Raw genomic sequence first — 15,729 nt, 5'->3', positions numbered from 1 at the left:
TAGCAGATCTGCCTTAAATAGCAGATCCACAGAGGCAGGAGTCTACCATGGCCAATAGGATTCACATTGCAGACTGTGCAAAAGTGCCCTGGAGACTTTCCAGGATGTAAGATGAAAGCTGGGACAGTACACTGAGAGCCACACCCAAGTGGCTGGGTGGGTTAGGAGGTGTGACCCCTAAACTGGAAGCGTGGCTGATTTATTTTTTCAGTTCTGATTATAATGAGCTTGGGAGTGTAGCAATTACCTCCCACCACAGGGGGCGCACAGAACAACCGGTCACCCAATAGGGACACGATCTGTTTTATTTATCAGAGACTACATCCTGTAGCTCTCAGCTCGTCTGTTTTCCATTTGTTGCCGAGTTTTTGCAGCTGGAAGTCTGCCTTTATTTTCACTGCACTGCACCGAATATCAACCAGATTTTCTCTCGCACATATCTGTGAAGGCCCCTAGAGGAGTTCCGCCGGGCAGCGATTCCAGGATAACGCTGGCGGGATTTGACGTTAGCTCACACCGTTAGCCCTCTGCTGTGAACCGGATCCGGACAGAGTTTTTCTCTCTGCGTATCTCACCACAAACAGAAGACTGAAGTTATGATGGCGAGTGAAAATGCTGACGCCAACGCGGGGAACGATGAGGAAACGGGTCCCTCAGCCGAATCTAACGAGCACGACTATGCCCACACTGCAGACACAAACTTGGCGAGCTCTTCCACCAATCCTCCGGGAGAGCCCGTGCAGAGCGTCCTGGTGCAGCCCTCTGAGTCCCTGCAAATGGAGCTTCCAGAACCCACTGTGGGTGCAGAGGTAGACTGCCCTGTTGGGAATGAAGTGGAGGCACAGACCGGAGTACACCCCCAAAAGACTGAAGACTCTCAGTTGGCTGCTCAGGCGGTCCATCGCGGAGGTCCGCGGCGAGTGAGGCGGCCGGAGGACAAAAACTGCTCCTGCTGCAGGCTCGAGTTCGAGCGGCACGGTCGGTCCTTCAACCGGAGGGCGGTGTACACGTTCACCTCCCCGGAAACTGTGCAGTGGGCCTTCCCGGGCTGCGTGGTCCACGAAAAGTCCTTCCTGTGCGAGACGTGCGCGCAGGTGATCCGGAGCAAATGCAAACGCAAACAGAGCGGGAAACGGAATCTGTGGCTGAAGCCGCCTCCGACTAAACCGGTGTGTGTGTGTGTGTGTGTGTGACAGATGGTGTGAAAGTTCAGCTTCTCTATTGTGTATATAAGCACGTGTAGGGCAGCAGGTATTTCCCCTTTGGTTACAGGTATCGCTTGCAATTACCCCCCCTCCCACCAGGGGGCAGCATTTCACAGTGAAATCTGCTGATGTTTTTGAACATGAGCTCCTGAGTTTGTAGTTGTTTCCTTTTAGTCTCACCCCCATCTTCTGAAGGAGCTCTACTTTTTCCTTAGGTTATCATTACCATTGTGTCCCAAACGACTTACCTGATTAACCCAATGTACTGTGTTGCGGTATAAATTCATAAAACAAAAAGTATGGCCTAACCTTAGTTGAGCTGCAGCTAATAGTGCTTCAAAGCAAAACACTTGCATTTTTGGACATAGCAGTTGTTTCTTTATATTCTTTTCATAGCTACTTTTCTGTCCCATAGACTAGAGTCCTGGCTCAGAGTACTGTTTTGGTAGTTTATCAAAAGTGGTTTGAATCCTTTGTACAGACAGAAGTCAGCTTCGGTTTATTTTTAGACATATGAAGCATATGTTCATCTGTTGGAAGGGCCTTAGATAAAAAGGTAAAGCTGCAAGTAGAGGGATGCAACTTCCGGGTATGTGGTCCAAGAAAACATTGTTTTTCTTGGACCACATGGGGCACCTCCTCTGATTTAAAAAAAATAAATGAATAAATAAAAAATTTAAAGTGTATGGAAAACTAGGGGAAAATGACTCTTTGTTTTATGTAATGTTTGATCTCAATAAAAACTTCACAGAAGTTTTTGCTTTTTCAGTTAGTTTCAATTCTTACTTAATTCATCATGATATTTATTTATAAATTGGAGTCTTCTCATCATTGTGAGGAAAAGGGACAATAAGATTATGGTTTATGGTGGCTTTGCTCTCTAATTGGTAACTTGTTACCATATGTGCAGGTTTCATAACCTTCACTGACCAGTTGGTGACATCATGTCTTCTGTTCTTTATATACAGTCTCTGTCTGCCATCAAAATATGCAATTTCATCTTATTTTTTCTGCATTTCTGCCATCTGCAGTTTTTCTCTGTCAGTTACTTCCTTGATAAATGTTGTCTGTTAAAACTGTGGAAAAAATCCACTTCAGATTTTCCAAGCCGAATCACAAATCTTGTACTGAAATGCTTTTGTAAGCACATTTTTTTTTGAAGTTGTCATTGGTGTGTTGGTGTTTTAAAAACATTCTTACTGTGTGTGTGTGTGTGTGTGTGTGTGTGTGTGTGTGTGTGTGTGTGTGTGTGTGTGTAGTCGCAGGTGAATGATAAGAAGGCGGCAGGTTGCAGGATGGGGAAAAAGAGCAAAGCAGCGCTGCTTGTGAGCAAGTCCAGCTACAAAGCTGCTTTCCAAATGCTCTGGTCCTCTAAAGGTGCCCGGAAACCCATGATGGAGTTCTGGAGCAAACAGCTGAAAAATGAGGTGAGGAAAGAAGCTTCCTGACATCTCGTATTTGATGTCTTCTTAACTGGTAGCTGTTTTTGTTATGTAATCGTGACTGCCTGCATTCTTGTGTTTCCTGGTGATGTTTTAGATGAAGACGCTGTCGCGACTGTCAGACAGTCCCTTCCATCAGAAGGTATCTGGGAAAAAACCGCTGTCGTCCTTCCCCTGGCGGCGATGTCTGAACTGGGTTCAGGAAAAGGCTCCGCTTGTCACCACGTGCCTCCGCTCACTGTTCCCAGACATCAATGCCCTCTACAAGAGCAACAGGTAAGTCTGACTCGGAATGTTTTTACATCAGTACTAAGACTTCATCTCATCCAAGCAAACATGGGTCAACAGTTTGAATTTTCTTTATTTGTTCGGCAGCCAGCTGACAGAGGAGCAGGCTTTCATGCTGCTGGAGCGACGGACTGTGGTGGCGCTCTCCATCCCTCTCTTCACCAGGAACATCTGGAAGAACAACTTCCTGCAGGCCGCTCTGGGGGCTGAGCTCCGCCTGCAGGGCTGCTCCGGGTCCGCCCTTGAAATCCTCAACACTATGGGCCTGTGCCAGAACAAAGACACCGTCAGGTTGCTGCTGCACAGACTGCGAAATGGCAAAGACATGGTGAGTGTCACCACCGGTAGGGCTGGACTGAAAACAAGATAAATATGCAATCTGTGTCGATGTGGCTGAGATTGAACTAATGTGTGAACTATAGAATCAAGCAAGTTTTAAAAATGAAACTCTTCATGCCACCAAAATACTTCAAGACAGTGATTATGTGACCCCTGCAGGTGCTCTGTGGGGTCGGGTACTGTGAGGACGTCGGGGATGTTTGAAGTCCTCTGGGCTGTGCTTTATTTTTTTTAACCAGACATGTGTTTAACTCATTCACTGCCATTGACGTCTATAGACGTCAATTGAAAAACTTACGTTGACTGCCATTGACGTCTATAGACGTCATTGGCAGTCAACGTAAGTTGAACTGAAGCCCACCAGCAGTAAAAGTAGACCTGCAAGGAGGTGCAGGGTTTGCGCACGTAAGGGATTGCGCAGTGAGACAAAAATGTGGTGCAAGTCTTGTTGTGTTTCACTGCCAGCCATTTGAAAATGGCTGGCAGTGAATGAGTTAGTTCACATGCGTTAATGAATCTGTAAAATAAACATGTCCTTGATTATAAAGGCCTGGACTAATCTACATCCTTGTATAAAATCATCCATCCATTCTTGCATTTAAAAAAACAATTATTATTTTTTTTGTCATTTAGTTGGTCCAGCTCTTGGGGGCTAGACTTCTCACTCCCCAGCCACCACAACCAGTGAGGCATTCCCAAGCCAATGTGTCGTGGCTCAGCCTCAGGGTCTCCTCCCAGTATAACATAACCTCTGAACCAGGAGGCATCCTGGTCAGATGCTGAACACCTTCAGCTGGCTCTACTTTGAGCCCCTCCCACATCTCTAAGGGAAAGCGCAGACACGTCTGCTGCATGTATGTGGGATCTCACCCTTTTGGTTAGTACCCACAGCTTGTAGACGTAAGTGAGGGTAGGAATGTGGCTCCACCAGAAAATTTACAGCTTGGTTTTTAAACTTGTCACAAAAACAAACCCGTGCACAAATCCCCTGCTCCCCTCATTCATGAGACACACCCTGAGATACTTGAACTCCACCACTTGGCGCAGCAACTTTTCACCCTTTTCTGCTCCGACACTTGGAGGTGCTAATGCTCGTCTCAACTTCTATACAATATAGTTTCATTTTGTTTTTCCCTTTTTATTTTAAGACCACGATTCTTGCCATGACTATTCAGTGGCTGTGGGGAAGATTAAACAAAACAGTCAAAGATCTTTGCTCAGCACAAATGAATGGACTTCATGATGATTGCTGTGTGGGGGCGAGGGAATCCAAGCTTTATATGTGATTTGTTTACATTTAGAAAAATGTTAGATTGGTCATTTAACATGAAATTCAACCAGCTAGCTGTAAACATACTTTAAACTCTTAAAGTGATATTTTTGACCACACGGGCGCTGTTTTTGACTGTTTCTATCGATCGACACAGGATGGAGACGCCGGGATGAACGCTAAAGAAGAGCAACTGAAAGAACGGATGGGAGAAGTGATGACAGATGAGGAGGAAGATGAAGAAGAGAAAGATGAGGAGGAGGAAGATGATGACAATGAAGAGGAGGAGGAAGAGGAGGAAATGGTGATGGCAGTAGAAGAGGAGGTAGTTGAAGAGGAAGTGCAGGACGGGATGCAAGAGGAGGAAGAGGTTGAGGAGGATCGTGCAGAGGAGGAAAAAGAAGAAAAGAAGAGAAAGAAGAGGGCGAAAAAGCAGAGGAAGGAGGAGAAGAGGAAGGAGAGAGTGAAACGAAAGGCGAAGGAGCAGCAGCAGGAGGAGGATGACGACGATGATGATGATGATGAGGACTCGGAGCAGAAAAAGAAGAGGGTGGTGGTTGTGAGGCTCGGATTGCTGAAGGGACACTCGGAGGTCGGACGATCAGATCTGTCAGCTCCTTAAGACTGCAGGCCCCTCCTCCAATCAGAGAGCAGCACAGAGTCCCCGCCCTCTTCCCTGGCATGGTTAGTAACTGTAGAGGGAAAGTAATAAGAGCTTTACTATAAATGTTATGTTTCAGTTTGAGCCCAAGAACACAAAAACTGCTCCAATGTGACTAACAGCAAAACACCCACAGCTGATTAATTATGACTGAAAATCAACAAATTCTTCCTTTCATTGTAACTCATAGCAAATTAAAGAAAATTCAGATTTAAAAAGGAAAATAACAAATTTGGCTCAAATCACAAGAACAGCAACAGGATGAGGTACAATGACCTAGAGAATAAAAGAGTAAAAACACTGGGCCTTTTGCTCTTTTAGTTTGAAGATTAAAGTAATTATTTCACATGATATTGAAATATTATGTTAGTAAAGTCAAATATAGCAACAGAAAATAAACGTTATGAGAATAAAGTTATTTTGTTTTGATTATTTGTTAGTTGATCGTGCTTTAAGGTTTTGCACTCGGTCACAAGTTTTCACATTAAAACCAAAATATTCTCTTTATAGTATTTTGAACTTTTAGTAGCAGAAGATGAGATGCTGCTAAACATTGAACAGCGCTCTCTGTCAGGAAACTCTGTTAAGCTAGTTCATTGATTTACTGCCAAATTCCATTCACCAAAACTTTAATGTTAGTCATCCAAAAGCTGTATATAGAGCGGCTAGGGCCACTTCAGAGTCTCAGATTAGCACAAGTGAGGCCTAGCAGGCAGCGATTGGTTACACCTGGCTTTGTTTCCGTACCTTCCCACTCTAACTGTATGCCTAACAATCTCCAAAACTATCAGTTCTATCAAAACCCACTGCTTATAAAGTCGATACAAAGTGGAAAACTATCCATTACAGACCAAAACATGTTTTTATTTGTTGTAAAGTCATCCATTTAACCATATGACTCTATGGGGATTGGCTCGTGTTTGGAGACAGCCTCAAGTGGCCAGCACATTTCTATTCTCATTACATTATGGCTTGATTCTCATAACACTGAATCTTTTTCTGCTCATAAGATTTACACTTAAACACACCCTAACTTTCAGTAAAGTCCGAGCAGTTCCCTCCATGGAGTTTTTCTTAAATTCTGGATATCTATTGAATCTCAAAGCACTTCCCTGTAATTACACAGTTACTCTTACAAAAAAAATTAAACTGCTTGTGATGCCATGTAAAATGCATGAGAGGGGGGTACAAGCTGCACTTTTAGCTTCAGAGAGACTGGATATCCTCAAACACTTTGACTAAAGCCATCAGTGACCGTCGTGGACTCCGTGTTCATTGGACTGTCAGAGCTATCAGGAGGTGAAAATTTTCTAATCCTGCTGCTGTTACGCCATCTTTATTTTTACAAACTGGCAGGAGAAGATTGTGCGAGTTTGATTCTGAACACTGTGACGTCTCAAAGGACTGAGGCTGGGAGCTGAGTAGATCCACACCCGAGAAAAGGACCTGGACTTTTTGTTAGCTTTGATGAACCAAACTGAAGCGATCGAAGGCTTTGGTGTGCTTGTTTGATGCACAGCGAAGCTTTTATGCATCGTTTCTTCGTGTCATGCTGGACCGATGGCAGGATTGCAGATTCGGGCGCCTGCAGACATCATAGCCACTGAGTAACCATTAAAACAGACTTTCAGTGGTAGTTAGTGTTCTTATGTTTGGTTTTCAGGAGATTGTTTAATGTATCAGAGCTTTTAGAGGAACTTTTTTGGCATGACACGAACACAGTGGGAAATGTGTAAAAAGCCTTTAAAGATGTGATAAATACCAAAAAAAGTTCCTTAGACTGTAATTTCAGTGAAGTTTACTAATAAGTTTCAGAAAAGATAATTTTTTGCACTTCGGTCCTGATTACAGTGGAAATGAATGTTAGATAGGTTTGGGGGGGGGTGTTTGTAACTGTAATTTGAACCAGAGTGTGATGTTCTTTTCATGGAATTATTACAAAGTCAAAGACCTGTAACATTTAAGAGTTTAAAAATGATGATCTGTTTGCTCAGTTCAGTCTGAGAGCTTCCTGAAGCAGGACACTCTGTAACTCGCTCTGATTTGTAACGAGGTTTGGTCCGTTGGGGTTTCTCAGAGTCTCAGAGATGGTTTTTATTTTTATGTTTAAGTTGTAGATCGCTGTGTTTTCCGACTGATCTCAGATCTGACGCTCAGACAGGGGAAGCACAGCGAGTCTGAAACTGAGATTCTTACTGCAAAAAGTTAACCAATAAAAATGTTTAAGGCTACATTGACTCTTGTTTATTGCTGCTCTTAAAGGGTATCCGTGATGTTTTTCCCTATTTTCTGTCACATATGAACACAATATACCAGTGTATATGTTTAAACAATTTATAAATAATGAAGTCTGTATATAAAGAGGCATAGCTAATAGGCACCAAATTCTCTTTGTGGGAGCCAGATGAGGGACAGCCAATGAGGAAACTGTTTAGACAGGATGTACTGAGGTGCTGATAAAGGCTCAAAAGTACAGACCTGGAAATTAGCACTATGCATCTTTTTAATCCACATCACATAAACAGTCGCTGGGTTGTGACAGCACATCATCTGCCTCCATCCAGGACTTTGACCAGAATTATTTTAATCTGCATAAAGATCATGAATCATGCACCAAATGCCCTTCCCAACACAACTCTCCTCTTTTTATCTGAACTGGGCACCAGTATAAGGTGCACCCTGGGCCTGTGGGTTCTCCTGCTGACTGAGTGTCCTCAAAACCGAAATGTACAAATTCACTGAGGCTCTGTTTCTCAGGTGTGGATGAAACCTAACCCTAGAATAAAAAAAAATCTTAATCTTCTAAATTTGCTTTTAGTCCAGGACAAGGATTAGTCGGGAAAACTGGCTGACACTGTGACTGATTCTATTGCATGAACCAGTTTTAATCTCAACCAGTAAAACCACTGGATAACAAACAGTTGAAAGTATTCTTCTTTCAGAGCTGTTGAACTCCATCAATTTAAACTAACAACACACTTTGTTGTCATAATACAATGAGTAACTGCACTTCATTAACCTTGTAAGGTCCCAGTCATGACTCTGAGCCCAAGGTGGCGGGCGCTTCCTTAGGAGACAGATCATGTGCTCATTGGAAGGTCAGTGGTGTGATCCCCGGCGGCTGCTGTCTGCATGCCAACGTGTCTTTGGGCAAGATACTGAACTCTAAGCTCCCCCTGATGTGTGAATGTTAGAGCACGTCACTTCAGGCCTCACGGGGTTAATAAAATCTGAAGTTAGACCTTTATGGAGTTTGGTCCAGGCGTCTGCAACAAATTACTCTGGAAATCCAAATGTTTCAGTTTTCATTTGACCTACTGGAATGTGAGCTGTTTTATCCTCTGGATAAAACAGCTCACATTCTGGGTTGGGAAGAGTTTTCTTCAAGTCTTTTCCCATCACTCAGACCTCTTTCCAACAATTTTAATCTGTCACAGTAGCAGTCCACCTGCAGTTTCTCAGCCAGCATATTTCAATCTTTTAGTTCAGATTAGTCTAGTGTCTTCAGAAACTTCAGTTTCCATGGGTTTCTCTCAAGGAGAGTCTTTAGTGCAAATCTGGTCAAACAATTCAACTGTGGGCAGGATGGTGTAGATGTAGTAAATCAAACAAAACTGAGGATCAAAGTTTATTTCTGCAACAGTCAACAGAAATGAGCCGCTACATTAAATGTTTCCAGCTCACAGCGGTGCCATTTTCCCTATTTTTAAAGACAAACCCCAAGTCTGAGTTAAGTGAAGTGTGCGTTTTAAAGGCAGCAGCAGGATGACTTTCGTCCCAGTTCAGATGAATAAAGAGTGGAAAAATAAAAATGATTATCCAAATCTGAAAAACCTCTTGAGAAGGGTAATTGAAAGCAAATAGCCGAGAACAGTTAACAGATACTTTAGAGTCCAGACTAATTGGTAAACTTTGGGAAGAGTCAAAAATTTAATTTGACAATAAATTAAAACCAACAGATTGTACAATACATTTTTTCCTCTTCTCTTTTTAAAATTGGGAAAAGTGCAAGAGAGCAGCCAGAGCCACAGACAGTTAAGTCTAGTTAGTAACAGAGTTAACACATAGGTGCTGGGATGACTGAAACAGTGTCCACTGCTCTGAGCTACACAGCTGTGTGCATTGTTCAACATCTGGAGCACTTGGCGGTATTTACACAGATATTTTGCCACCATCTGTAAACAAGAACTCCGGTGGATGAGGGTCTCAGATGTTGAGGGTCTTTTTCACAGAGAAAATGATGTCTTTGACTTGCGGCAGGCTGTGGTCCTCCAAGATTTTAGCGTATGGCATGGGGATGTCCACGCCAGTTACTCTGGTAACAGGAGAATCCAGGTAGTTGAAGGCAGGACCTGAGAAATTAAAGGCATGTTAGTCTCGAGGCCTGAAATAATTAGAGGTTGTGACTTCAGACTGAACAGCTATTAGTAAATACATGAGCAATCATTACAGTGTCAATCCCAATATGTGTCATCTATGCTTTGGCTCCTGAAGATCCAGATCTAAGAGTTTAAGGGAACCAGTTATGCGTGCAAATTTTATTTTATTTTTTTAAATTAGTTTGAGCTTAGATTACCTTCCATGATCCTGGCACAGATCTCTGCTCCAACCCCAAACTGAGGCCAGCCACCCTCAACAGTCACCAGGTGATTGGTCTTCATCACACTGGTCTCAATAGACTCCACATCCATGGGTCGGATGGTCCGAAGGTTGATCACCTGACAGACAAGAAATGGTTAAGACGCTTCTGAGCAGTCTAGCTCAGCCAGTCAATAGGTGTTGCATTACCTCACACTCTATTCCCTCTTTGGCAAGGACAGCTGCGGCATCCAGGCAGTGACCAACATACCGAGAGTGAGCAACGAGGGTGATGCTATTGCCTGAAAAGGACATGTTCAGAAATGACTTTTGAAGCCTAAGTGTTAAAAACTTGGGATCCAGATCCTGGTGTTCTGTCACTCACCTTGTCTCTCAATCTTTGCTTTTCCAATGGGAATGGTGAAGTCTTTGGACTGCGCTTCCTCTGACATCTCAAAGGGAACGCCATACAGCAGCTCGTTCTCCAGGACCACCACTGCAGACAGATTCAGTTCACATGTCTGTTTGAACAGCCAGGCTGCTACAAACTCACTCAAGCTGCATTTTCAGCTGATGTTTATGCCATTTTAAATACTTTCAAACTATTAGGGGAATAATTTATGCTTCTCCTGGTAGCACCTCATCCTGTGAATGAGGGACAAGTGCCTTGATTGGTAGCTGGGAGAAGTGTTTGTTGCGTTAAAGTTACCCTCCAGAGCAGAACAAGGACTAGTCCGTTGCAGTCCAACAATGCTTGAGTTACTGTTTGACTTTTGGCTGAGACAAATAGGGACCAGCTGGCTTGTTTAATTAAAAACTTTGTAATCAACTGAGCTAGCAGTGCCTGAACATTGATATGCAGGGTTACTGTCCAAGTTTTAAGCGTTTCAGTGTGGCATCTCACCAGGATTTTCATCTCTGATGGCTGATTTCAAGAGGCCTTTAGCATCTTCTGAGTTCCATGGACTTACAACCTTCAGTCCTGGACAGTGACCATACCTGGAGACAAATGACAACACTGATGTCAGAGCTGCCAAACATCAGCTAGAGTTACTGCAAACAGTAAAGTGACGTCTTGAACGCACCATGCAGCAAAGCACTGTGAATGCTGTGCAGCGACACCTGCTGATGCTCCATTAGGGCCTCTGAAAACAATTGGGACTGACTGTAGCCCAGCTGACATGTAGTAGGTCTTTGCTGCAGAATTTATGATCTGGTCAATGGCTTGCATGGAGAAGTTAAAGGTCATGAATTCACAGATGGGTCTCAGACCAGCCTGCAAGAGGACATTGATCTTGTTAGGGAATTTGTCACTTGCAAGTTTTAAGTATCAGGTAGTTTGTGAATCTGAAGAGCTTTCATAATCTGTACTTTGAAGCATTCTAGTCTAAAGGAACTCTTATTTTGGCATTTATGGCTTCAAGGTAGGAAAAGTGCTTTATTATACAAGTCAAGGTGGCTTGGGAGTTGACTGTGTACTGCTTTATTGAGGTGTAAAGCTAATTTGGGGGGGCAATGGAGCCATAATTCAGGTCTGTAGAGAGCAAAGTGTGCACAGAACTGAATTACTGCTTAGAATTCAAGTGTAATTATGAAGATGTTGAACTTACGCCCATTATCTCAGGTAATTCTTGACTAAAAGTTATTATTCAGTGTTTAGAATGACGTTTTAAACAAACTCAAGTGAAAATGTTACAAAAGTCAGTGTTTAGTATATCCCATCAGGAACATGTCAGACTTACCATAGCAGCTCCAACTGCAATACCAGTAAACCCCATCTGCACCAAAAACAAAAAGTTGCTAAAATGAGTCCAACACCACCAGTGGGGATACTTAGATTTGTGGAAAACATCTGTTGGGCAGGCAGTTTGTATCTCACCTCTGAGATTGGAGTGTCAATAATTCGTTTGTCTCCATACTTCTTCCACAGTCCTCTGCTCACCTGCACCAGTAACCACCATTAGTCTGACTGCCCTCATTGGGACAGAACACAAACTGCCTCCAGGAACTTCACTTGCAGTCTAAGCTTTAAACTTACCTTGTAGGCACCGTCATACTGGGCGACTTCCTCACCCAGCAGGAACACTCGCTCGTCCCTCTCCAACTCCTCATCCATTGCCTGGTTCAGGGCATCACGGACTGTCATCTAACAGTGGCAACAAAACCATCAGTACAGGTCAGAACGCTGCTTTCCACAAACTGAAGTTAAAATGTAACTAATGGACGCCACAATAGCAATTCTCCATCCAAAACCTGTTTCACATAAGGCTGTAAACATTCAGGAGACTTTAGTCTCAAGTGGCAATCAGAAGACTGGAGGCTTTAGTTCAGAACCCAAAAGCTGAAAGTCACTCTTGGTAGTTATTTGTATCCAACACAAGTAGAAATTGTTTAAATCTGCTTAATTTTGTCACTGATTTAATGACCACTTAAAATCACAGCTCTGACCTTAAACTTGTCCGTTACTCTGCCCTAGAGTGCACAGTCTGATGTCAATGTTACAGCCAATGGTCCCTCTAATTTGTCATGTGTCTGAGCGAACACAAACTCCCTGAGCGATCCCTTGGACCTCCCGCCAATTATGAAGGAACTGCTTGAAAGACAGACCTGATACACGAGCAAGCCCAGATACAGCTACAATATTTAAAGACACTGACATGAGCATTTCAGCAGCACTTCTCGTTTTGCAGTTTAAAATACCTCAAATTTCAGGATTTTTCTTGCGGTTCTACTTAAGTGTGCATTTTGTTGCCTGCACTGTTTCAGAGCTTAAGCTTTGTTTCAATAGTTTTCCCCTTAAACTTCTGACAGTGACTTATGTTAATGTGAGACAGCTGTCAGCGCGATGAGGGCTGATGTGATGTAAACCCGCATCCCTCTGCTCAGTGACCGCACAACAGCACGACCCCTAAACCCTTAACACACGTATTTAAAACAGGCAGCTACTGACTAAAACAAGTCTCCACCCAGTTTTCAGCCTGTTATTGTTGTCTGTGCAATTAAAACTACACATACCGACATCATTCGCTGTAGAAACAGCTAGCCTGCTAGTTGCTAACACTGACCTGTACTGCGGCCGGAACGCTCCTGTGAAATTCCCGCCGCTGCAGAGCTGACACGGTATTCTGCAGGAGAAAAGAAAGGACGCACGAACATTACACTCCCAGAAAGACCAAACAGTGCTTCAAAAACATCGATTTAATCCATACCTTTCCGGAGCGGAGAAAGCACCTCAGGGACGCTGCCATCTTGAACCTGTCCTCTGTCGAACTGGAGTGACGTAATAGTGGAAGCTGGTGGATTTTAACCAATCAAGACGGCACCTCATAGTGTGTCATTTCGAACAGCCAATCACAGTGGTCAAACAAATAAGGAGGCGGGAGAGTAGAAAATGGGGGTAGAAATATCCAAGGACACGGAGCCGCGCAGGCGTCTATATGGAAGACCAATACGGCAAAACATACATAGATAAATAAATACATAAATAGTGTGATTCACTACTTTTTCATTCTTTTTTTTATTTAATCTGTGCACTTTGACATTATTTCATATGCAACACATATTCAAGTTGGCAATGGAAAATGGCACTTTGTGTGTGTGTGTGTGTGTGTGGGGGGGGGGGGGGGGGGGGGGGGTATTTTTCTAGTATGCCACAATAGAATTTTTGTTTTTGTATTATGTTTGACTGCAAGTTTAATTTCCAAACTTTTTCATATCCATTAAGAAATATGTTTCCAATCCTCATTCTGATCAAGCTCTAACGGTACTGTCAGTTTACCAGATATCATCATAGAAAATGAGTGAAAACATGAGTTGAACATTTATAACACACACACACATTATGTATGATTGTACGATTATGTATGACATATATGATTATATATTGAAGGTTAACTTTACTGGTATTTATCAAATTAGTGCTTGTTTTAAGATTCAAGATCCGTTTATTTGTCACACACATATCACGTAATAGCAAATAGAAGTCATATATACGTGCATATTTATTTGATGTTGCCGGTCCTCAAACATCAAAATCAGTCTCAGTGCTAATTTCTGTGCTGAGAGGAGACAGGAGGCTATAACTAAGAGATGCAAAGGTGTATGCTTTGCACAAGTCTTTTTAGCTTCATATATAGAAGAGGTGTGGCCAAACCTGGGATATACAAATAAAGGTAGGAGGAAGATGCTTTAAACAACTTTTAATTCAAACATTAAAATAATCCAACCTTGAGTTCATTTCACCTTGAACATTGTGTCACGATGTGAATTAAATTAAAAGTGACCATAAATATAAAAGATGCAATTAACACTGTTACACCTGAGACCACAAAATAGAGTTCAATCAATCAATCAATCAATCTTTATTTATAAAGCACTTTTCATACAAAAAATGTAGCACAAAGTGCTTTACATAGTTAAAAGCAGCCCACCCCACCCTCCAACTCACTCCCCACACTCTCATTAACATAAATGATGTGAATACACACATATCTCTCCCCCCCCCCCCACCCACACACACACGCACACGCACACTTAAAGAGTAAAAATTGGGCTGGGTTCACATGAGCCAAGTGAGGAAACACTATAAAAGGGAGCCGTCTGCACCGGGAGCCGGTCACTAGTGATGGGATTTCCGGCTCTTTTTGGATTTCCGGCTCTTTCGGTTCGGCTCACTAAAAAGAGCCGACTCTTTCGGCTCCGAACCGGCTCTTCAGGTTGTTTTGTTGCTTTAATTAATTTATTATTAACAATATTATAAAATTATGCACAAAAGGAATTACTAACGTAAAAAAACGTGGTTTTATATATATATATGTTTATATATAAATATATGCGGTGGTCCCTAGAGACAAAACACGTACAAACTCCAAGACCCATTTCTAGCATGAACTGAACTTCCAAAGCAGAGCTACTAGATCACTTAAATTACACAATTGAAAGCATGTGTGTATTGTTTGTGTATTTATACACAGGCACTCATATATATTCAAATAATTTAAAAAAAATGTTCATTTACCGGTTATTACCACACACCAGATCCGGTCGTTGGTACTTGCTGGCTTGTGTAGCCACTCGGTAACAAAAGTTCAACACTGCCCCCAGCATCCTGGAGCACTTCTGTTGTCTTTTGTACGTGTTTTGAGTTTTTATGTGCTTCTGAGTTTTTACGTGTTTTGGAGTTTGTACGTCTTTTTACGTGTTTTGGAGTTTTTACGTGTTTTGGAGTTTGTACATGCTTCAGAGTTCGTACGTGATTTGAAGTTTGTATGTGCTTTGTCTCTAGGGGCCACTGTAAATATACTTTTATTTATTCACTCCATATAAAATATAATAAATAAATCATATAATACAAAAATCAACTATTCACATTTCAACTTTTAACTATTTAAATTTTCAGCTTTTTCCTTTTACAAATTTAAAGTGAAACAACACAAAACACTGCAAACCACAACACAATTAAATATAAATTAAAATATGAAAACAAAAAGAAACATGCACATTATCTGTCATATGGACCTGCATGAATAAACTTAATGAATCCTTTATCATCTGCAACCGAAAATAGTTGTGGATGATTACTATACCTTTCTAATGTGACTTTGTTGTCCCTGGCTCTCTTTCTCTCTCTCCCCCTCTGGCTCTGTTCCTGTGTTACTGAGTGTAATTACTGCCCCTCCCCCCTCTGCCCAGCGTAAAGCACAAGGCTCGCTTGCTGAGTGAAGCAGAAAAAAAGTGCGAGAGAGAGGCTGAGAGAAAGGAAAAAAAAAAAAACCCACGTGACGGCTCGCGATAAGGAGCCGGCTCGCGATAAGGAGCCGGCTCGCGTCGTTCACGTCAAAGACCCGGCTCTAAGAGCCATTTCGTTCGCGAACGACCCATCACTACCGGTCACAGACCGCAGCCTCCAGGCTGGGCACACAGCAGGAGGGAGGCAAAGGAGCCCCC

General features: G+C 42.6%; 2 protein-coding genes across 3 annotated transcripts; one reads left to right on the top strand and one right to left on the bottom strand.

Moving 5' to 3' along the window:
- Positions 1-351: 351 nt before the first annotated feature.
- LOC146632578 (uncharacterized) lies at positions 352-5,505 on the top strand. Of its 2 annotated transcripts, none has more exons than XM_085354500.1 (5): positions 352-1,169; positions 2,471-2,632; positions 2,745-2,923; positions 3,023-3,263; positions 4,702-5,505. In XM_085354500.1, the coding sequence occupies exons 1-5, from the start codon at positions 597-599 to the stop codon at positions 5,164-5,166; spliced, it is 1,620 nt and encodes a 539-aa protein (XP_085210626.1). In that variant the 5' UTR covers positions 352-596; the 3' UTR covers positions 5,167-5,505. The 2 variants fall into 2 exon arrangements, with proteins under 2 accessions (XP_085210626.1, XP_085210625.1); XM_085354499.1 differs by having other exon boundaries at positions 2,465-2,632.
- A 3,321-nt stretch (positions 5,506-8,826) lies between these two features.
- Positions 8,827-13,053, bottom strand: pdhb (pyruvate dehydrogenase E1 subunit beta). The gene is made up of 11 exons (XM_085354498.1): positions 12,993-13,053; positions 12,849-12,908; positions 11,822-11,929; positions 11,663-11,725; positions 11,526-11,561; positions 10,869-11,059; positions 10,688-10,782; positions 10,169-10,279; positions 9,994-10,085; positions 9,782-9,923; positions 8,827-9,557 (listed from the first exon to the last, which is right to left on the bottom strand). The coding sequence occupies exons 1-11, from the start codon at positions 13,029-13,031 to the stop codon at positions 9,412-9,414; spliced, it is 1,083 nt and encodes a 360-aa protein (XP_085210624.1). The 5' UTR covers positions 13,032-13,053; the 3' UTR covers positions 8,827-9,411.
- Positions 13,054-15,729: the final 2,676 nt, after the last annotated feature.

Source organism: Diplotaxodon limnothrissa, linkage group LG5 (assembly GCF_057381915.1).
Source record: "Diplotaxodon limnothrissa isolate DT_005_m linkage group LG5, D_limnothrissa_male_GT1.1, whole genome shotgun sequence".
NCBI classification, from domain to species: Eukaryota; Metazoa; Chordata; class Actinopteri; order Cichliformes; family Cichlidae; genus Diplotaxodon; species Diplotaxodon limnothrissa.
This window is presented reverse-complemented; position numbering and strand designations above follow the sequence as displayed.

Coding starts and splice junctions, on each gene's coding strand:
- LOC146632578 (XM_085354499.1), top strand. CDS start 597: ATGATGGCGAGTGAAAATGCTGACGCCAACGCGGGGAACGATGAGGAA. Junction 1,170..2,464: donor AGCCGCCTCCGACTAAACCG/GTGTGTGTGTGT, acceptor GTGTGTGTGTAG/TCGCAGGTGAATGATAAGAA. Junction 3,264..4,701: donor TGCGAAATGGCAAAGACATG/GTGAGTGTCACC, acceptor CGATCGACACAG/GATGGAGACGCCGGGATGAA.
- pdhb (XM_085354498.1), bottom strand. CDS start 13,031: ATGGCAGCGTCCCTGAGGTGCTTTCTCCGCTCCGGAAAG. Junction 12,909..12,992: donor GCTTTCTCCGCTCCGGAAAG/GTATGGATTAAA, acceptor TTTCTCCTGCAG/AATACCGTGTCAGCTCTGCA. Junction 9,558..9,781: donor CTGTGCCAGGATCATGGAAG/GTAATCTAAGCT, acceptor TTAATTTCTCAG/GTCCTGCCTTCAACTACCTG.